Source organism: Phocoena phocoena, chromosome 15 (assembly GCF_963924675.1).
Source record: "Phocoena phocoena chromosome 15, mPhoPho1.1, whole genome shotgun sequence".
In the NCBI taxonomy this organism is placed as follows: Eukaryota; Metazoa; Chordata; class Mammalia; order Artiodactyla; family Phocoenidae; genus Phocoena; species Phocoena phocoena.
This window is the reverse complement of record NC_089233.1, coordinates 12,876,414-12,899,602: the sequence shown is the minus strand read 5'-3', so window position 1 is coordinate 12,899,602 and position 23,189 is coordinate 12,876,414. Positions and strand designations below refer to the sequence as shown.

At 47.4% G+C, this 23,189-nt stretch overlaps 1 protein-coding gene across 2 annotated transcripts in view; it reads right to left on the bottom strand.

Annotated features, from left to right (window-relative positions):
• Positions 1-23,189, bottom strand: part of AUTS2 (activator of transcription and developmental regulator AUTS2) — a 1,117,528-nt gene that overhangs the window by 66,899 nt on the left and 1,027,440 nt on the right. For both annotated transcript variants that reach the window (XM_065892407.1, XM_065892408.1), the window contains exon 6: positions 18,378-18,429. In XM_065892407.1, the coding sequence (XP_065748479.1) occupies positions 18,378-18,429 (52 nt within the window). The remainder of the gene's footprint in view (positions 1-18,377; positions 18,430-23,189) is intronic.

The following is a 23,189-nucleotide window of genomic DNA, read 5'->3' as shown; positions in this document are numbered from 1 at the left end:
ACTTCCTAGCTCAGATCAAGAACTTCACAGCTTAATATCTGGTCCTCGAGCTAAGTCCCATCCTTAAGTAGCACCATCCTAAATTACAATACCTCCAGGGATGAGAAAATAGCGAGGTACAAAAAGCCAGCAGGAAAAAACCAGAATTTCACTTTTGTGGGGTGTAACTGGCTTTTCCTTTTGTTTGTTTCTAAAATATGTGTTTTAGAGAATAGCACTGATAGGGTAAATCCCTACTTGCTCTAATGGAGGCCCCGTTTACTATCTGAGAAGAGGATTAAGTATTTCTCGCCTGTTTAGAAGCCTTTTATAGCTATACAACCCTAAACAAATACTCAGAAGGTGATACTTCTGTTTACGCCACACATTCCTTTTAATTGACAGACATTTGGAAAACTATGCTAACACCTCAGAGGACATAGGACGGCCTGACGCTGGGGGATGACATAGTTGGGAGTGAGGATAAAGCTGGATGTGTGACCCAGGGCGGCTCACTCAGCCTCTCCGTGCTTCAGTTTCCCCAGAGTCAAAATGGTGTGAACAACACTAGCTACCTCGAAAGAGGGCGGTGAGGATTCCATGAGTTAATCCACGTAAAGGGATTAGAACAAAGCCTGGCTCCTAGTGAGTCCTCAATAAATGTTAGCTACCACCACTAGTGCATGAGGGTACTTTCACAAACTATGAAAGAACTTGGATTGTCATAAATCCTGGTTTGCATGGACAGTCCAGGGTTAGGCCTGTTGTCCCAAAGTCATTATTAATAGTAGCCTGTTTCTCTTTCAAATGTGTCCTGGTCTGGACAGTAAGTTACCGGCTCACCTTAATTATCACTCAAAAGATATGCAAATGCAAGGTATTTTACAAGAAGAAGGGATAAGAGAGATAGCAAAAAGAGTTTGTTGGGACTTCCCTGGTGGCACAGTGGTTAACAATCTGCTTGCCAAGGCAGGGGACACGGGTACAAACTCTGGTCTGGGAAGATCCCACATGCCATGGAGCAACTAAGCCCGTGCGCCACAACTACCGAGCCTGCGCTCTAGAGCCTGAGAGTCACAACTACTGAAGCCCCCGTGCCTAGAGCCTGTGCTCTGCAACAAGAGAAGCCACCGCAGTGAGAAGCCTGTGCACTGCAATGAAGAATAGCCCCGCTCGCCCCAACTACAGAAAGCCTGCGTGCAGCAACGAAGACCCAACGCAGCCAAAAATAAATTAATTAAAAAAAAAAAGGGGGTTGTTTTAAGGTCCTAAAGAAGCAGCAAGGATAGAGCTGTTGTTTGTATTTGTTTGTATTTTTGCTGTTCTTTGTCGTCATTTGTTTTTTAAACTAAGGATACTTTTAAGAGATGAAAAGAAATAAATAGCCAGTAGAAAAGGAGAGGCTGCCAGGGGGGTAGAGAAGGGGGTGAGCTCGGATGGAAAGCCCAACTGTGGAGGCCTGCGGGGAAGAAGGCCAGAGCCCAGCTCCATCTCAGTCACCCGGAGAGTAAAGAGTAAGTGATGGGGCTTCCCTGGTGGCGCAGTGGTTGAGAGTCCGCCTGCTGATGCAGGAGACACGGGTTCATGCCCCAGTCCGGGAAGATCACACATGCTGCAGAGCGGCTGGGCCCGTGAGCCATGGCCGCTGAGCCTGCGCGTCCGGAGCCTGTGCTCCGCAACGGGAGAGGCCACAATAGTGAGAGGCCCGCGTACCGCAAAAAAAAAAAAAAAAAAAGAGTAAGTAATGGTCATGAGGCCTTGAAAATGACTGCATTTGAGCTCTTTGTAGCATTTTTTTAAAAAAAGAAGTGGCTTCACAGTGATACTCTGCCCAAAAAAGGCATCACTGCCCATGAGGCCGACTGGCACACAGAGTCAAGGACCAGCACCCGGTGGGAGTGGTTGGGAAGGGTTTGGGGATCTTCAAGATTGAAAGTTCCACAGAAAATGGATGAATAGCAGGGATTTCTCCCCCTTTTTCTTTCATTTATTTTTAAAATTAATTTTTATTGGAGAATAGTTGCTTTACAATGTTGTGTTAGTTTCTGCTGTCCAGCAAAGTGGATCAGTTATATGTATACACATATCCTCTCTTTTTTAGATTTCCTTCCCATTTAGGTCACCACAGAGCATCGAGTAGAGTTCCTTCCCTGTGCTACAGAGGACGTTCTCATTAGTTACATTTCTTGTACTTCTGCCACCAGAAACTCAAGGTTGGGCTATGGGTTTATAAAGGACCAGCCAACAAGCAGCACTCTCTCACAGGGAAACCCATGTCCTCTCCCTGACACGTACAAATGCACACCCCACCTAAGAGTGCTTTACAACATAAAGTGACAGGTTCTAGATAGTCAAAAAGAGAGAGGACAGTTTTAATAACTTCGCTAAGATTTCCAGTCCTCTCTGCTGTCCCATCACTCGAAATTCCTTTACAGCTTTACCCGTTTACTTTTTTTTAAAATAAATGTATTTATTTTTTATTTTTTGAGTTTTGGCTGCGTTGGGTCTTCGTTGCTGTCCGTGGGCTTTCTCTAGTTGCGGCGTGCGGGGGCTACTCTTCGTTGTGGTGCGCGGGCTTCTCATTGCAGTGGCTTCTCTTGTTGCAGAGCACGGGCTCTAGGTGCGCAGGCTCAGTATTTGTGGCTCGTGGGCTCTAGAGCGCAGGCTCGGTAGTTGCGGCGCATGGGCTTAGTTGCTCCACGGCATGTGGGATCTTCCCGGACCAGGGCTTGAACCCGTGTCCCCTGCACTGGCAGGCAGATTCTTAAGCACCGTGCCACCAGGGAAGCCCACCCGTTTACTTTTGATTAGGCGTCACTAAAACGTTCTAGTTCTTTAACTATATCAAGTTGAGCTGTGTGCGAGGCTGAGGAAAATGCCACACTAAGTCTTCCATAACATCACGTGGCTGATAGACGTGACACAGGCTGCAAGGAAGGTGCTCCGCACTTCCGCTGTGTTCAATGTCTCCCTCAAGGTTCCCAGGCTAGAAACGTAGAACCAGTATTTCTTCCCAAACAGACTACAGACAGTTCAAGAAATGTGTTGTCAACAAGAGGTATTTTTTAATTTACCAAACCAAAGGCTGGGCTGGCACAGTGGGAGGAGCAGATCAGGAGGTCGGGGAGCTGCGACACAAGAACTGGCTCTGTCCCTTACAGTCACAGGGCAGTGTTCTCACCTGTGAAACACCTACGTGGCTGGGCTACCATATGAACTAAACATATCAGCATACGGAGATCCCAGACACGCCAGTACACGTGGGCAGCCTCCTGTTCCACTCCTGGAAAATACCTGCTTGGGATCACCAGATTATCTAATAAGGCCAAATGGGCTGATTAGATCAGGTGAGATTCAGACTTTATTTTCTTTCATCAACTCAGACTCTCTGGCTATAACCTAAATCCCAAGGTCTGAAATAGTTTTTAGGGTGTTGCATTTTAATTTGCTGAGGTTCAACCATCAGAAATTGAGCCCCTACTGTATACAAAGCACCCTGCTGGTTACCGTGGAGGTGGGGGTGGGAGTTCAAAGAGGGGAAGAGAGCTGCATCTGAGTTCTAGTAAGAAAGGCAGGACGGGCCAAGTGTTCAAATCTTGGGAAGGTGGAGTGCCTCCCAAGGATGGAGAAGCGCTGTAGGATGTGGTATCTGAGCAGAGCTGTGACAGACAGGTAAGGCTTTAAATTTATACACACATATGTGTGTGTAAACTTACTTGATGCTTTCGGGTAGCATTCTAATTTTTAGACATTTTGTCTCTTCCACTGATAAGCACAAACCATGTGAGAATTTATTAATTCAGTGAATTAAAAACGTGGGTTAGATCTATCGTAAGAAAAACAAACAAAGAAGGGTACAGGTGTGTTAGTAAAACTCCTGATTGGACACCAACTTCCTGCTCTGATAACTTGCAACTGAAAGAAAGAATTAAGCATTTATTTTGCTTTTCCTCTGATTATATTTGAGGGTAACCAAAGAACACTAGATGATGAAGGAAAGCAAACTGTACAGAAGAATTTCAGCCAATAAATGTGGAGGATGGTGGAAAAGCCACCCTTTTACCACTTCTAAGGAAATGCTGGATCAGGCGAGGATCGGCAGTGCATGAAACCGTTAGATGAAAGGCTGATGGGGAACCTGACAAGGCAGGTAGGCATCAGGCTGCCACAACCTGCACTTCCTGAACGATCCTGGCATCACTACTGCTCGGTCATCCACACACTGTCGAGTACCCGGCTGTGAGGCGACGTGAAGCTTACTGCGATGCCTACAGAGTTCATTTGCCAAAAGGTCTAACCTGAATCTAGTCAAAGCTCTAGGGTCAACTTCCACATACAGCAAAGACGAGGGACCGAGGAATAAAGTAAATGACACCACAAGGGCTTCCAGAATGTGGGACAGTTAACGAAGGGCTTCCAGAATGCGGGATGGTTAATGAACAGCTGACCTGGTTTCTGCAACAAGTCACTGACTTGAAGTGAATTGGAGGCTGGGGAGAGGGTGGATGGCTCTCGATTAGGACAAGTAATACTCGACCCTGGTTTGTATCCTGATGGAACAGGTCAGGTAAAATGACACTTGGGAGACAATCAGGGAGATGGGATTATAGCGGGGTATTGGGTGACACTGAGGAATTATCATTTGTTACTGTGATAACGGGATGTGTTGATGTAAAAAAAAATTTTAAACAGATGTGCACTGAAGTATGTAGGGGTGAAATGCCACCATGCCTGACATGTGCTTTAAAATATCCTATCACCTAAAAACCATCATGGCAAAATATTGATCAATATGCATCTGGGTCATGGGTACATGGGGGGAGGTCATTCTAATGTTTTTTATGTTTAAGTAAGTCTGACAATGTCAATTTTTTAAAAAGCGCCTGATGTGATTCCGTGGTAACACTGAATTCACTTTCATATGTACGTTTCATTTCCCATGTAAAGACACTGGATTTTGAACTGACGCTCAGATGTTCACTGAATGAGTGGAAAAGGCATTTAAAAGAGTTTTCCTGTAGAAAGCCTTCACACACATGAATCCCAAAGTGTGCTCCAGGTACCAGAAGCATTGGTATCACCTGATTACTCGTCAGAAATGCAAGAACCCTCATTGAGTTCCTGAGCCTCACGCAAGACCCACTGCATCAGAAACTCTGTGCTGGGACCCAGCAAGGTGTATCTTAACCCCTCCGGGTAATTCTGATGCAGGCTCCAGTTTGAGAGCCGTTACTGCCACTCATTGAGTCTTGGGAGATGCCCCTTCTTGAAGGACACCTAAAAAAGCTTTAATATTTAGGTACTACATTTTGGGGGAAAACCCAGCTTAGAGATAATTTTATAGACTTAAAACATTATAATATTTTGCATGGATAGGAAAAAATATTTCAAACACTGCTGTACATCATTCCACATTCCCGGCTATTGAAATTTTAAAAAGAATGTACACGGCGCTTTGTTTACAAAATAGTTACTGGTCATCACAGCACGTGTGTGCAGGACGTGGGTGTTCTGTGTTGTGATGACCCTCATACAGATGGCCAGCAGGCGTTTGTCAACCGGGAACTACATGGAACAGTTTGTCTTTGAGAAGCAGTTGAGCGAGGTAGCTCAGCTGGCTACGGTGTAACACTGGCCCAAGGTCAGGGTTCCAAACCCCACTTAGATCAGACAGCCTCACTTCATAATGTAGCCCTAACTATAGGCCTAGCATCTATATGGCACCACATGCGGGAGGAGCCCTGTCCACCAGGCTAGAGAGAGTGAGAGGATTGCAAATCCAGGGTGAGGAGGACAGCTGAGTCCAACGGCAGGACCACAGAGTTACTCTCAACAGATCCAGTGCATCTGGCACCACAAATAAATACAAAGGCTGTCCCACAATGGACAGACTTATTCCCTGGTCAACAGGAGTATGGATTTCACCCAGGGATTCACGGGTCATCTGAGCATTTACAGAAATCTCACTGCCAACTGTGCTTCCTTGATCTTGTCCAGTGGTCATCTATGTCAGAAGCACCTGGAAGGCTTGGTCAAAATGGACTACTGGGCCACGGCCCTGGAGTTTCTGATTCTGTAGGAGATTCTGCACGTTTAACAGCTACTCAGGGGATGCTGAAATTGCTGGTCCAGGGACCACACTTGGAGAATTGCTTTCCAGACTGGATCCTGCACCTGAATTCCACTGGACTCATTCCTTTTAATGGCGAGTTAGTTCCTTATCATCAGAGACTTTGCCTTCCCCATAGTCTATAAAACTAAGTACTGGGCTCGGAAAACCAACCTGTGACACATCAAGAAGAGGTGGGCGTAGCCTTGAAATGCAGAAGGTCTTTAAGCACGTCGGGCTGGGCCACTGGCAGCATGGCCTTGGTCCTATCCTCAAAAGCCGACACTATTCCTGCAGCCCTTTCTCAGATGAATTCTACAGAACAGAAGACCTGGGGGGCACGTGTGCATGCGTGCGTGCGTGTTCCCAGGCCAGCTTCTGCCACACAGGACAACGGTCCCCAGCACTCGAGGCTCCTCTCTCCCCAGTCCAAACTTACCTGCCTGCCACCCTCCCTGTGCTAGGATGTCAGCTGTTCACCTGTATGGAAATGACAGCTGCTTGTCACGCTCTACATGAGAGGCCTCTCTTGCCGCAGTAACTAGCACGCCATTTCCAAAGCTGTCATTCTCTGGTGTCAGCACAACCCACTGTTCAAAGATCTGCTGTGACATGAACCAAGCAGCGCCGTGACTGTTATTGTCATGGACTCCTCTGTGCTCCGACACCGATGGCAGCTGCTCGGAGCCCAGGGTTTGTTTCACCCAATTATTTGTTTGTCACTTGGAAGCCCAAGATGTCGAGCAGGTATTGGGGAGGTATTTTTGGCCTGATGCACCTGCAGGAAGTATAATGAGGCCCTCAGGTGAAGGTCTATTTTGTCAGTCAGGTGGTAGGAAGATGTACAGCTGAGACGCCGGAGTAGCAATTAGGATATTTGAATAAGACACCTGGCAGGATGCTGAGAAGGCTCAGAAAGTCCGCCTTAACTTTTAAAATGCTAAGAAAAACCTGGTAGTAGGCAGTTTTCGAGTTTGTCCTGGAGGAATAGGGGAGGAGGAGACAGGAGAGCTCCTTCCTCCACCCAGAGGCCCTGAGAAGGAAAGGGCTGAAACCAGGCACCAGCCTGACCCAAAGGTGTGTTCTGGGCGGGTGAGGCTCTGGCCAAACAGGGGTCCTGGGTCATTTGGGCAAATACCAGTTGCGCCCGGGAGGCGAGGCCAAAGTGGAAATGGAGCGCCATCTTCTAACCAGTTCTCCCCAGGTTTCCTGTGTAAGTCAGGGCTTTGCACTTCCCACGGGAGGAGAAATCAAATTGATGTGACGTCTAACATCTTGGGAAAAGGCCACTGAACAGGGCAACGTGGCCCCTACAGCCAAGTGCAAAAACCAAACCCACGTCATTTAGTTTGATTAGATATTCGACCAAAGCCCACAGCAGCAGCGCCCCTGCTTCTAATCCAGGAAGCGGTGTCTCGGACTCAGTGTCTCGTCAGTGACGTTCTTCCTTTCCACAGCCATCAGTCTCGGAAAATAAGGGCGACGGTCCAGACAAACCTAATTCCCCTAAGCAACAGGCGATGTTACCCATAAAATGAACACAGCTCCTCCTCCGAATGCACTCACAGTTTTAGTCTGTGCCAGCTCTTGGGCAACGGCAAGACACTGAAAGTACCGTTTCTTTACTCTGAAACAAACCTTTCCCCAACAGACATGAGAAGCCTGTGAAGAAAGCTAAGATCCAGCAAACAGCAAGTGTCGTACTGGGAGAAAAAGTTGATATTATCACCACCTCGTAGCAAATGAAAAGTAGGAAGGAAGACTGCTTCAGTCAGGGAGGCCTAGATTAACTTTTGAAGAAGCGGAGCTCTGATGAACTGCTTGGTGCTGACTCTGCTGACAGCTGAAAACAGATGGCGAGGTGGTGACACTCTCTTGATGATCGAGAATGGTCCACCCAAGCCTCGTTTCAATTCACAGTTGGTAAAATGAGTCACTCTGTAGAAAAAGAGTCCTCTTGCCAGCTTGCCTCCAGGCTCTCCAAGGCTGGGCCTTGCTCTGCTATGGAGCCCGCAGCCCTACCCTCTTCTAACCTGTAGCAATCCCCCGTCCTTGGAACCGGTCAGTCATTCAAGTCAAGTACAAAGGAACCGGCAGCTAGGTTCTCTATACTCTGGGCTTTTATAAACATTTACTAAGCAGATAAAACACCTCTTTTAACACCACTCCAAATACAAACCGGCAGGAGGACTCCGCATTGTTATTCTAATTCTGGAGGGAGGTTAATACCTAACAGCTGGTATTCAAACGGTAGCATCTCATTCCCTCCCCTCCCAGCCCTGAGGCTCCCCGCCTTCCTGCCTCTCAGATGCTTTCAATAGAGATGGAATCTCCAGGAGTGAAGAGAGGTTTCTGCTTCCCTATTCTCGCCCATAAGTTCAGGACTGAAGTCATGACACTCCTGCTAAATGCAAGTGTCCACAGTCTCATTCACAGCTCTCTGGAAAATACATGCCCGCTGCACAAGCTTCAGGCTCTAGAAGGACCTAGAACATTCCAAAGCAAACTCTGGCCTTTAGACCAGGATGGGATCTTGGAGTCTACCCAACTTTCTCAAGTTAACGAGAAAACCCAGTCTAATAGAGTGATTTGCTCGTGGTTACAAGCAGCCCAGCTCAGACCTGAGCCTGGATCTTCTATAACTAAAAGCTGTGGTATATCCTGCCACCTCCGCGCAGTATGCCAACCTGGCAAACATTTAAGCAACATAATCTAACTGAGGAAACATGAAATCAAGAGGCCCTGTTGATGGGCTATACACAGACCTTTACAATTCTCCCCCAAATCTTTTCAATAGCTTAACTAAGTTAACAAAAAAGACAGCATCAATTTTTACAATGGAAAGTTCTAAGGGGCAGGTTTTAGTCTCACTGTGAGCACAAGCTGGCATATCTGTGCCCACAGAACCCCTCTCTGACAGGGTGACATCGTCTGCAGTCTGACGGCTGGTCTGTTTCTGGTTTGCCGACCCGTCAGGGCTCACCTTGGATCAGCTTTTCCCTCCCAAAAAGGTCTTAAGGCTTCTTTCCCATTACACCATTTTAAAAGTCTCTTTTCGAATCTTAAAATATATTAAGCTCTTATGCTTCTGGTCATTATGTTTAATGCGATCTGTTCACTGCTGTATCTCCTGTGCCTTTTATGGAATCAGCGCTCAACAATAATTTATTTTAGATTGTTTTTGATGTGGACCATTTTTAAAGTCTTTACTGAATTTGTTACAATATTGCTTCTGTTTTTATGTTTTGGTTTTCTGTCTGTGAGGCATGTGGGGTCTTAGCTCCCCGACCAGGGATCAGACCCACACCCCCTGCATTGGAAAGCAAAGTCTTAACGACTGGACTGCCAGGGAACTCCCTCAGTAATAACTGATGAACAAAAGAATTCATTTCAATATGGCTTCCACTTTCCGCCAACTGAAGGAAGAAACGGAATGAACCCTGATGTCATTCACCTCACAAATGACAAATCCGACCTCAGAGGAAGACTGCTTGTCAAACCCAAGTCTATGGATGAAGTTCGTGGATAAAGAAGCCTTCAGAGATCAGCCCAAGAACTCCAGCAGAGGACAGTCCACACTTGGAAAAATCAAAAACTGGTATAAAATGAAAGGAATTACATGGCTGGGCTTTTGGTGAGAGGGGCTTTGCTATGGAAAAGCCTTCCCCGGCTGTAAACAGATAATGAGAAAATGATGTAATCCTGGCTATAATTAGGTTTCAGTGTTACTCTTCTGAGAGATGTGAAAGGTGATAGATAAGAGGGGGAAATGTTTTCCAAGTGGGTTTTAAAGGCATCGCAATCTAACTGCCTCCCACATCAGCCTATTAACACCGCACACTTGAGACATTTCCCTCTCCAAAAGGACTCTTAGAAAAAGCAATGATGTGCTCTCCACCTCCTCCTCTATAAGACAAGGTTTACGAGGGTCAGAAAAGATTTGAGCACCCACAGAACATTACTCCTTGTTTAACTGGCGCCTCTCCCACCTCGGCATGGATTGGCCTCATGCTTACATCATCGGTTGCTAGGGAAATGCCCCTGCTGGAAAATCCTAAATCACTTCTAATAAAATCTGGCTGAAGAGTAACAATCGGTCCACTTACAGGCACAAGAATGGGCGTGGAGAGTGGAAGTATGGAAACATGTCTTAGTAGAAGGGAAGGAAATCAGGGATGTCTAAAGTTGAGCATCACTGCAATGCAGTCACCATGATGCTTTTGGCAGCACCTGCTCAGATCACGGGGTGGGGGGGGCATCCTGGAATGCCAGGAAGACCTGGACGAGACCCCCCACTGTCAAGAGAATGTTCCTACTAACTTCCAGGGAACACAGAATACTTTGGAACGGCATGGTGGAAAAAGTCTTAGGGACTTGTTCTGGCCAATGAGATGGCTGGAAATGCCCAACACCACAACCAAGCTGAAACTTGAAAGAGGTGTTCTATGATTCTGTCTCTACTCTTTTCCTTTTACTAAGATAACCACGATGACGGCTGCTTCTCTAGCTCGGGTCCCAGAATAAAAACAAGGAGAACCGCAGCTGGTCCGCAGCTGACACCTGATACGAGACCTTTGTTGCCGTAAGCTCTGCAGCATGGTGTGACAAAGCAGATGAACAGAGGCCCTATTAAGTGATACAGAAGGGCAAAGACATCTCTCCAGGACAGCCATGCCAGTGCGCTGGGTGCTGAACACTGGTAAAAGATTCATAAGAGGGACTTCCCTGCTGGCGCACTGGTTAAGAATCCGCCTGCCAATGCAGGGGACACAGGTTTGAGCCCTGGTCTGGGAAGATCCCGCGTGCCACGGAGCAACTAAGCCCGTGCGCCACAGCTACTGAGCCTGTGCTCTAGGGTCCGCGAGCCACAACTACTGAGCCCGTGTGCCGCAACTACTGAAGCCCGTGTGCCTAGGGCCCGTGCTCCGCAACAAGAGAAGCTACTGCAATGAGAAGCCTGCGCACCGCAACGAAGAGTAGCCCCCTGCTCGCTGCAACTAGGGAAAGCCCGTGCACAGCAACGAAGACCCAACGCAGCCAAAAATAAATAAATTAAAAAAAAAAGATTTATAAGAGAAAAGCACGTGGAACACGGCAGCTCTTCGCCCTAAGCTATTCTAGTGAACACAATATCAAATTTTATTTATTTATTTTTTGGCCGTGCGGCTTGTGGGATCTCAGTTCCCCGGCCAGGTACTGAACCTGGGCCACGGCAATGAAAGCCCAGAATCCTAACCCCTAGGCCACCAGGGAACTCCCAATATTAAATTTTCAACTCCTGGATTCAGTTAACGCTGAGAGGTTTGCTCAAATGTAGAATTCTGCACATCACACACCCAGCGACCTGACAGAGCACCCCACTAAGGATTGGCCCCTTCCACTCCTACCCACAGGCTTCGGGAATTGGTGAGAAAGCATTTCTAGGAGGGGAACCAGAGGCACAGCCACTTATGGACAGCTTTCCACTCGGAGGTAAAATGAACCTCCAAATACCAAGTGATGGGCCACCTTACATAAGCAGGCTTTAGAATGCACTTTCCCAGCAAGTCCAGACACCCAGGCGATTGATGGAAGTCAAGTCTATGGGTGGGGTGGGGGAGTGGGATAGGATAGCTTAGTTGCTCCGTGGCACGCGGGATCTTCCCAGACCAGGGCTCAAACCTGTGTCCCCTGAATTCGGGCCCAGGATCTCTTTGGTGAATTCACGAAGTGGGTCCTCAGTTGAGAGCCACTTCTACTTTCTTAAAGCACAGACTGGGGAAGTAGGTAAAAGATTCTGATGGCTGCCCCAGGCTAAATCAAAGACAGCTGAGCAAAAAGTTCAGGCACCATGAAATTAATAAAATCCCTGTTGGGCCCGCTCCACCATAGGTTCAAGAATAAACTGGTAAAAATTCGAAATGCACAGAGATTACTTGAGTGGGAATCAATCATTCTTCCACTGAAAAATTCTGACACTTCCCTATACAGCATAGTCACTGGATTCATAATTCACCAAAGTTGCTTCCTGAGACTGAGCACGGCTGGACTTTCTGAGTAATTGAGACAAATTTTGTTAGTTAAATAAATTCCAGGCAAGGGCATATTTGACTTACGCACAGGAAAGGAAAGAATTCTTCTGTAAGCTGCAACACAATAGAGTTTTATCTTATCTGAGGAACTTACTGCCGCTCGCCTGTGTGTGTTTTACTGCCAAAATAAAATAAATTGAATCAGCTCACACATGATAACATGCTCTTTCCTAACTCATACTAATTGCCTGGCTAATTGATGTTTGTTGAACTTTCTCCATTTCATTGAGTGATTAGGTACAAAGCTCACAGTTGACATCTGTAGGCGCTTAACTGGCGTCTGTAATTACTGTTAATGTTAAATAATTGTTAGTTAATTGGAGTGGTAACTGAGTGAATGGAATCCAGATTGTGAAGCAAAAAGAAACCTAGTTAAATAAACATACATTTTCAGAGAAAACAACATTTTTGTGCAGTTGTCAGAAACCAGAAATAATCCAGAGGCCATGGGATAGCCACCAGCTTCCTCCATGCAGGAAACTCTCCAGGCCTGAGGCTGACCCCACGCACTTGAAGGTTGTTACCAGTGAGGAGGCCCTTTGTCATTTAACGGTTCTCATTAAAGACGCTCCAGAACTGATCTGATATTTTTTGTGCCAAATGTCTACTATGAATGTAGATTACTTTCTGAGACAGCGAATTTGACATCATCGCCTCTACGAAGCACTAACAGAATGAAATGTGATGCTGATCAACGTTCAAGCTTCTTTGCTAATATTGCCAAGTATGGAGCAAAGTCTTTCCAAGAACAGCAGCAATCAATCAATCAATCAATAAAGTAAGGGAAGGGCTTTTCGGTGGGCTCAAAAATAAACAGTGGCATGTGATCATCCGACTAAAAGAATGTTACCCTATAACCTGCTCCAGCTCACAGGGGCGCTCAGGACCAGGAGATCTGGCCTACTTTTTATCTGGAAAAGTGGCATCGCTGTCAGAGTTCTACTCTAAAGACACCATCAAGATCAATTCAAATGCTCGGAATATCTTCCACCCCTTGAGCTTAAAATTCCAGTAAGGGGATCCAACATTTACCCAGGATTCCCCACCATACTCACGAACAAGGTCAGGGAAAGACCAGGTAGCAGTTGATGGAAAAATATCTAGAGGGAAACACTTTCTGACCACATGGAATCTTTTTAGACCCTTCCCGGTGGTTTCACACTAAGAATACAAGGTTTCTGTTTCCAAGAATTCTCAAGGAATAATTCTATACAACAAATTCTGTATGTAAGAGTCTGGCTCCTACAGGAAGGTCAATTTCCATAACAAAAGGAGCTGATTACGTGTTCTCTGCAGTGTGGAGTGGGAGGGAAAACCCAACCACTCACAACTCCTTTGTCTTCAATCAAGCACCAATTACCCTTCAATAGTATTTCCCCTGTATCAGACATCTCTATCCTCCAAAGACCCAAGAAAACGCTCTGAAACTACAAAAAGGATCCAGAGAAGGAAAAAAAAAGAATGAGTGACAGTCCAACTTTCCCTTATGTAGGATTTAAGACAGTACAAAAATGGGACTAATTTATAGAGGCTAAAATGGGCTCAGTTTACTCCTCTGCAGATGGGGAATAAGCTTTATGTCATGTTCCCCTTACAATGAAACCCAAGACACTACAAGGAATTGTAAAATGGTCTCCATATTTTTATTATAATTGGATTTTAAACTCTGAATCTTTTTTTTTTTTTTAAAGAAAGCTATCCCACACTCGATTGCATTGTTTTCACTTACACAGAAAGCACAGAATTGTTTTAGGGGAGGGGCCTTGGTGGTAACATAACTCTTACCTTTACTTGTCACTAAACCAAGGAACTCCCCCTTTATGTCTAAACCTGATGAATCAAGTAAGATCATCTCCATGAAAGATTTTATTGTGTACTCAGTTATTGAACCTCAACCCACCAAGCAGCATCTTTTCTCACTTCATCTCAAACCTCAACCAATTTTTTGGCCAGCTTTTCCTTCTATGCTGGTGATAAAACCATACTGTCAAAGATACCCAAAGGCCCTACTAATTCTAAAGGCTCCAACCTCATCTGTGTCCCAGGGAAACCCTCAGCACAAAATCGACCCCAAGAAGAGGCCTGTGTGGCCACTAGTTCGTCTGGTGGGGCCTGGGAAAGGAAAACCAGCCCCGGTCAGAGAGAGCTCAAGGTGGCCCCAGTGTTCCATCTGGCACTCATCATGGTGAGTGAGTGTCCACCAGAGTCCCCACGGCTGACCTGGGGGAGGGGAGGTGGGGTCCCACCCGGGAGGATGGGTGGCTGCTCCTTTGCTGTATACGTTTCAGTAGATGGGGGTGCTCACGGCAGAAGGGAGCACAAATCAGGGGCCTCATCCCTACCTGGGTCCTTCCCCACCCCAGCTATCTGGAAACACGCAGCTCTCTCACAGTTAGCTCAGGGCACCTCTCCCCAGGAGGGCCGACATTACCACAGGACGAAGGTGACGGCCAGAGAAGGGGTGAGAGTGATGGGGTGAAGTACACCACCTGGCTCCTCTCATCTCTAACTTGCCTTAGCTGCAGGACAGATCCTGGAAAAGAGGCATTTCAGGGCCTTTTCTCTACCCCTAAACTAGACCGTGGACCTACACCAGGGCTGGCAGGATAGTCATGTCTGCTAAGTACTCATTTTCTGCATTTCTGCCTATGTATGAAAGAGGCAAAACCCCTGAGAAGTAGGACGTAGAGTAGGTTAAGAAGGGTAATAAATACTGGCTGGACACACTGAAGTGACTGACCAGTTAGTTCCTTTTAAGGATCAACAGTCTAGAATTTGGGGTTCAAATCCTACTGCTCCTACAGCAGTTCAACCAACTAAATATGGACAAGAACTTAGTCTCTCTCTGTGTGTCTCTGTCTCACTGGGAAAATTAATTTTTTCTTTGGCAGATGGTTGAGTCACAAAGACAGAAGGATTCATAAAATTCACATGAACATCCTGTAAACATTTAAACACATAAAGATTAAATAAGGCAACCAGGAACTTGATTAAAGTTAAACTATTTTTTTATGTCTCCAACCCTAAGCCCTGCAACTTGGAGGTTCATCTCCCCGCCCCTCTGGACAAGCTCAGTTCTCACTGGGCATGTCCCGTGTACATGCAAGCACGCACCGTTTGATTAATTTGTTTCAAAGTGGGAAATAAAAGGCGTCAGAAGGAAACAACGATTGGGAACACCTAAACACAAAAATCTTGCTGGTCCTCTGTTAAATTGGACAGACTCTACAACACCGAGAGAGTCAAAATAAAACCAAACAGGCAGAAGGGATATACAATGTGTTCATGGCACCTACTCTACTTCAGCCCCTCCGCCCCTCCCCAGCTAACTGTTTTATCCCCACCAGAGACGTCGGCCCAGGACTAGGTTTTGCTATGATTGAAAATTCTGACCTAAAGAGGCGAAACGACTTACTCCAGCTCACCAACAGACTGATGGGACCTGAGCCACGGCCCCTGCTGCTTCAGCCACAGCCCCAACCCCCAACCGCCCAGCGCAGACATCAAAGCTGCGCACCCCATGCCCGGCCGGCCGGCCCCACCACAATCAGCTTGTGAGATTAGCACTGCCCTCCCACAGTGAAATTTTATGGACCGAATCCGCCTGCCACCGGGCTCCGCAAGCGTAATCTCGCCAGCGGCTGAAAGCCACACTTCTGGAAGGCCAGAGCCCGGTGGGGCTGCTGAGAGGGAGAGGTGATGTGTAGGTTTAAACATCCGGAGGAGAAGGAATACACGTGTCAGCTTCCCTGCACTCATCAGACTGTTCAATAAGCCGAGGCTTTGAAGGTCTTCCCAGTGGTGTTTGTTACCTGGTATAAATTTGCCCTTTCTTACATTGCTTTTTATTGCTCTTGGCTAAGAATACTGGACAGAGACGGGAGACCTGACTTGCAGGCGGGCAGGCTGCTTTGCAGGAGAACTTGAACTTGATGTGCAGGAAGCTGACAGTTCCTTGAAGGCCTTGTCAACCATCCATCCAGTAAACACTGCCACTACCCAGAGTAAAAACAGACCCAAACCCGCATGCACATAGCAAGACTCTCTGCACCTGTCTTGAAGCAATTATTGACATTATCACTATACAATGAATCTCTTTTTGAACTTGTTTTCCTGATACTTAGCAGTTTGAATACTAATCCCCTTAACAAAACTGCCCCCATGCTTCCCCCTCCCCGGCTCCCCCCCTTAATCTCTTTCTCTCCAGGGGGAGGGCGAGTGCTGGATACCAGTCCAGTCTACTTTGCAGCACCTGGATTTGCATTGATTCCGGCTCTTGTCATTCATGTTACCAACAGGAATTAGCATAAGGCATTAAGGGGAAACTCTGGAGGAGAAAAGAAAGGCCATTCTGATGGAAATAAGGGGCAAAGGAATAATCTGCCATCAGCTAAAATGCTTATTTGTGTGTGGTTTCCCAAGCAAAGCTTAGCAAAAAGCCTATGTTGATTTTAGTGTACACAAAGAAACCTTAATCCTTCCAAGGCAACTAAATCACCCCCAGAAAAACAGCTCAGAAGAAAGGCACCCTGTCAGGATGACTATTCAGAACCAAAGAGATGCCACAAATCACACTCTGTAAGTAAACAAAAATAAGAACGTGGGAGACGTTTGATTGGAAAAGGGAGAGGGGCCAGGGGAGCAGGAGGGAAGAGGCAGAGGGACGAGGATGTTGCCTGTCATGGATCGCTCCTCCTCGGCCCTGAAGGGGAGGCTTTCAGCACCGTGAGGGCAGCGGGGCCTGAGTGCAGGTCCCAGAGCCAACTCTCCTGCCAGGCCTGATCCCAGAGAGGGGAAACACATTCCACAACTTTACAGCAAGTTAGCAAAAGAGAGACACGGTCATGTGGGCTGGAGGGCCTGGGGAGGGGGTGGGGCAGGGTGTCACTGAAACACAGAGGACCTCCTTTGGGTGAACTGTCCTCCTCCTATCAGTCAGGGACACACGACCATCTACCCAACCTCTTCCCTCGCCAAAATGATCCATAAACAGTGACGTATCTTTCCATTTGAGCCCTGTACGCTGTGAACTGCAGTGTATCTCCTTTTATTGGGCTTTAGCATGATGGACAACAAGTTGATACAAGCTTTCAGTCCATCAAAATACATGATGAAACATAAAACTGGAATACCCCATTACGCAATAAAAAAAGATAAAATTCAATAGGACAATAATTCTGGGAGTGACAGCAATCACATAAGCATGTACACCTAGAGGGAAGCCTAAACATAATGTACTATTTGAAGCCTGCAGTTGGTTCCAGTTCTAAAATAATCTGGGAGCTCAAAATAACTGCACTTGGAAACACGTGTGATCAACCAGCTAGCAAAAATGCTAGCCAAGGCAACTATAGAATGCCAGGGTGGTTTCGTATTTCACTTCATGAAGGCCCAACCCTGTTCAAGCTACCAAGTATCTTCCGTGTAATACAGAACGAGACCACGACAGGAAGCATACGTTCTGTATTTAGCGATGACCACACGAGCACCTACAACAGGTTCTACAGTGGAGAGAAAGAGATCAAATAATTTATACGATTTATACCTTTCGAAGTATACACCACTGTAAAGCCCGTGATTAGAAGCTCCCTTCAATTTCATTATTTCCAACAATACTGCTACAAACGAAAACTGACCAGAAACCTATTGGCAGTGATTTAAGATAAGTTTCCCCTTAATGTATTGCTATATCATTAGCCTCTCTTACTCTATATTGCAGTTTGGAAGAAAGTAATGGGGTGGCACGTATTTAAATTTTGTCCTCTTGATCATTTATTAATTTTACAGAAAGCCCACAGCAGAGTAAGGCTTGGTTTATGACCATAATGCTGTGAACACCTAACATGCACTGTTTATTAGAGTCTGCAGTACAAATCAGCGATTCACCGCTCTCCAACTGCTGGGTTGTTGATAAGTGACAAAGTTAAGGCATCTTGAGAACTATTATTCTCCATTACCACTTCCTACATTAAATGAAAGTCGCAGAGACAGTAGTCATTTCTTAGTCAAATCAATTTAAGTAAGGATTCAACATATTCTTTTAAAATAAACTGTTTTGGGATGCAACACAAAAGCACACAGATTCTGTCTCAAGCAAAAATACAAATTATGAATCGCAGCTCCAGAATGAAAAGGGAATGACCATTGTTCTTTATGCTTTCATCCCGACAACGGAGCAAACAAAAAATAAGCTATTGCTCGGATTTAAGGAGTCTTACCTTTGTTTACAATAACGGTATTGAAGAGTTTTTCAGAGCTGGCATCTGAGGCCTGCAACACAAGAAGGGGAAAGAAAGCATTACTATTGTCATGAATTTTGTCATCACCATCATCATTACGATGATTTTAAATCAATTTTACTACGTTTTGGAAAAGCCTAAAAAGGAAAGCGGCAATTTCCCCCAATCCTCCATAAGGTGGTGCTGGTTGACTGCGAGAGCCAGACCTGCAGTGCAGCTATTTGCTGAAGAAAAAAACCTGATTTTAAAAACATGTCCTTATTAGACATATTATCTGTGCAAAACATATTTCTATGAGATGATACACAAAGCAATTCAGCTCATTCGCATAATGATTTTGCAATTTCACTGACAGATCATTATTTTGGAAACGGTACTTTTTTCATATTTGCAGACATGCCATATTTTTCAATTTTCTCTCACAAACTAGAAATGCCTATTATTTAATGCTAAGCTTCTCCTCACTAAAAAGTGTCAACTCGTTTTTAAAGATTTCTCTGCTGACCCCAAGATCCCTGCCCCCTGTGGTAACCACGACGACCTTGGTGTTGAAATGACAGCCAGCCGACCTGCCCAGCAACCCGACACTGCACACACCATCAGCATTATTTCCTTTCCATTTTCTAGAAATCACGTCTGCTAATTACTACAGTGGCTCCAGGAATGTGAAACAAGCCTGTTTAAACAGCGAGAACACAGGCAATTTAAATTATACACTAATGTTCTGGAAAATCAACATGAAGTCTGCTTGGAGAAAAAATGCTATAAGCACCGTATTTCTAGAACCTGAAAAATTAAAAAATAAACTTAAAAATTAAGCAGCTCCATTATACGGTAATTTGATGATGTAGATGCATTTAAAGTTATATGGTTATATTATATTTATGCTGTTGTTGCTACCCAGCCCTTGTAAGAAATCACTGGTCTTCACACTTTATGCATAGAAATGCATGTTTTGACAAAGCGAAGCAGAGAACGGTGAATAAATCTAGAAGAAATATAAGAAATAGGGTGCGGGGGAATCTGAAATACAACATATTCAGACTCTGGAGCTGGCTTTTGGGGACAAAGAATATATTCAATTTAGTCTTTTTGTGCTATGTTGATAAAGATGAGATATTCCCGAGTGTTATCTGGGGAACAAGTGCTAGTTCTCAATGCAAGTGATACAGAAAGACAAAATATTGTTATTATGACTGTTTTCCTCTTTATTTTAATTCTAATCTGCCTACTGTAAACGTGATTCCAAAGATTAATATATCAAGAAAAAAAGGAATGCACAGTATGTGCAAAACAAGTGTTGAACTCTATACATTTATACATGAGCAGTTTAAAATAAAATAAATCCTTGATAGATGCTTCCTTTTATTTTGCATGAATAAAAAATATGCTGAGGGCCTTCTTGACATTTTAAACATAATTAAATAAAACTGCATATTACAGTAGCTTTTCATAAAAATAAACCACCAAAAATGTGTTGCATGGAGGGGGAAACAAGATATGCATTAAACAAATCAAGAATATTGAGTTATAGAAGCAAAAATTACAGGAATAGTGTTGTTATATTATAATATTAAGTGAGATGTCTAGGAACACGAGTTTCCCAGCTAAAAACTTGGAGACAAGAGCATTTCACCATTCCTTGATGAAAAAGTGTCTCTCAGTTCAAATTGGAATGGCTATGGTAAATTCATGGCTTAAACTACAGTTGATATATTTAAAAGGAAAAAAAGGGGGGGGCTGTTAATTCATTTTACTAAATTGAAATAACCCCTGCAGATTTGGGGACTACCTATTAAAAGGAGCCTAACTGGCCCAAAGCACTACAGGAACAAAGTACTGTACCGTCAATGCAAAAAGCATGGGTGAGGAAAAGGTTCTTAATCCAGTTTTTATTTACACTTGGGGTAGGTGTGTGTGTTAGAGGGGGAGAGAGAGAGGGACAGAAGCTGTAGGTGAAGAGGCCCTCTGGCTGTCTTGCACACCCTCCTTGGGGCTGCCACCCTTGTCAGCTCCACTGGGCTCCACACCATATTCTCAAGTAGCCAGTTAAGTGATCCTTATGTCTGAAGCGAACTTAGAGGATGTGATTATATGATGCCAACCGGTAAGTTATTAAGGAAATGAGTCTGACAGGATATTCAGAGTGACTTAGGAGTAATGCTCTCTAATAAAAGCTTTTCCAGCCCCTTAATTTTCTGATACATGTCACAAAGCCGTTTTGTAACTGGTAAGGGTAAGGGGGGCAGGGGTCCTCAAAAAGGCCTCCATGGAAAAACACCCAAAAGAAAATGACAGCAATGGGACTTAGGCTAATCATAAAATGATCTGGATCCCTTTCTCTCCCATCCAGGTGGTTACAACTATGGCTGACCACTGTCCTGAAAAGTCAGAAAAGAGCTTCTCAGCCAAAGTCTTAAGCAGGAACTACAAGGAAATTCTTTGATTTTCTCGATGAACTTTCAAATTTAACTTGTGCTTTAAAGCATTTGTACAAATTTGTGGCTTCTTGGATCTTAATCTTTGGCGTGTTTTCTTTTTCATTGTTTTTTAGGAAAAAGTGTGAAATCCCTTATATTACCTGGACCATTTTCCTGGCTGATTTTTTTTTTTTTAATCAGGGATGTCTAATGGAAACGTGGTGAGCCAAGGGTTAGCCGGCGAGCACAGCTTTTCCTTCTCTTCTTTCTTAATACGGGGGCACCTTTACATACTAAAGATCTTTAGCTTTTACTCGCCATTTCACTTCATCCCCCTCACTCGGTTTTGGAGGATGAGGGCGTGAAGTGGCTGCACCTAAAAGTGATAGAAAAAAACAAAGCTCTCTTGGCTGCTCTTTATTTCGGGGGGAGGTGGAAGCAGATTTTTTTTTTAAAAAACTGAAAAATTACTAGACGCCGTAGTTGGTGTTTAAAGAAAAGTTAAATAAGTCAAACAGATTGAAGAAAGGAACACAGAGAATGAGGAAACGAAGAAAAGCCTTCCGAGCAGACAGGAGTGGGACGCGCGCCCGCTCGGGTTCGAGGTCCACCTTAATTTCCTTCGGCCGCGGATCCCGGGCACGGCCCTCTGCACCCGCACGAGGAGGGGCTTTCCAACAAGAAAAGAGAAACCTCCTCGAAACTTAAGCGCGAGTTCTTTCCCCAGCTGCCGCGATACCGAGCCCAGATCTTTCGCTTCCCTTGGCACCTTGTGCGGGCCAGGATCCCGACCTCGGCGCGAGGAAGCGGTACCCCGGGAAGCGGCAGCGAGCGCAGCGCCAAGGTTTTCAGCCCGAGCGGGCGCAGGCCGCGGCCCCAGCCGGAGGCAGGCGGAGCCCCTCGGGGCGGGTGGCGCCGGGGCGGCTCCGGTCCCCAGGCACGACCGCACAGCTCCGGCCGCCCGCGCCGCCGCTCCCCGCCCGAGCCCGGCTGGCCAGGGGTGGAAAGTACAAAGGCGGGCGGCCGGGCCGGCAGGAGGGAGGAGGGATGGGTGGCGGCGGGGGGCTCGGGCGCGCCAGACCCGCCCCTGCCACCCCTGCCCGCCGGCCCGGCCGCCGCAACAAAAGACCCCCGACCCGCCGCCTCCCTTCCGACCGCGAGCGACGAGCGAGGGAGCCGCGCCCCCAGGGCTGCATTACCTGATCGCAAAGGGTTAAGCGGTCTTGTCAGCCCCAAGTTCATGGTTTGGTTCCTGAGCAAGGCTCACGATGGGGGATCGTCAGAGACCAGGGGGAAAACCAGCCAAACACGAAGAGAAAACGCCCAACTCCGACCGGGCTAGGTCCGCGCCAGTCTCTCCTTTCCAGGCGAAAGTCTGAAAGCGGATGCACGCGAACCAAATCCGTACGAACGGCAGCTCCGAGGCGGCCGAGCGCCAGCGCCGCGCACACATCCAGCGCGGCCGAGGCCAGGCGGGCAGCGGGCGGCCGGGAGGGAGCGCCCGGCCCGCGCTCGTCCGCTGACTCCCGGCTGCTCCTGAGGCGCGCGGGGCCGGCCGGGCACGGCGGGGACTCGAGGGGCGTCCCGGGCAGGCCGGCGGGCGGGCGAGGCGAAGAGGAGCGGCCCTAGCCGCGGCCGCGGCGCGCAGAGCTAAGAGCGAGGCGGCGGCGGCGGCGACAGGACAAAGGAGACCATGTGCGGAGGGGAGGAGGGAGAGGGAGGAGGAGGAGGAGGGCGCGCGGCGGCGGCGGCTTCTCCCCGGCGGCCGCCTGGGGCTCCCCGACTGCCGCTCCCGCCTCTCCAGCAGCACTGCGGGCCGACCGGTCCCGGTCCAGCCGCCGCCGCCGCCGCCGCGGCGCTGGAGGAGACGCTCCGGGAGTCTTTATTCGGGGCCGATCCCGCCGGCACGCGGTGCGGGCGGCGCTGCAGCGTCCGGGGCGCCGGGCGGGCCGCGCGGGGCCGGAGGCGCCTCCCGGCCGGAGCTCGAGGGCCGGCGGAAAGCGCCCGGGGCTGGCTCGGCTCCGGCCCGCGCTCCGCTCGCGGGCGCCTGCCTCTCCCGCCGGCTCGCCGCTCAAGTGAACTCCATCGGCGGCCGGCGCCGCGCGCTCCCTGGCTGGACGGGTGGCGGGAGGGGGCGGCGGCGGCACAGGCGGCCCTCGCTCCGGACTTCGCTCCGGGACTGCGCCAAGCGCGCCTCCTCCAGACGCTCGCAGCTCTCGGAGCGGGACTTCCTCGGCGCGCCGAGCCCGAGCCGCCGGTGCCGCCGCCCCTCCTCCGTCCCGCCCCGCGCGCCCCGCCCCTCGCCGCCCCTTCTCTCGGCCCCGGCGCCGGGTCGGCCCCGCGGGGGCGCAGTCCCCGGGCGCGACTTCGA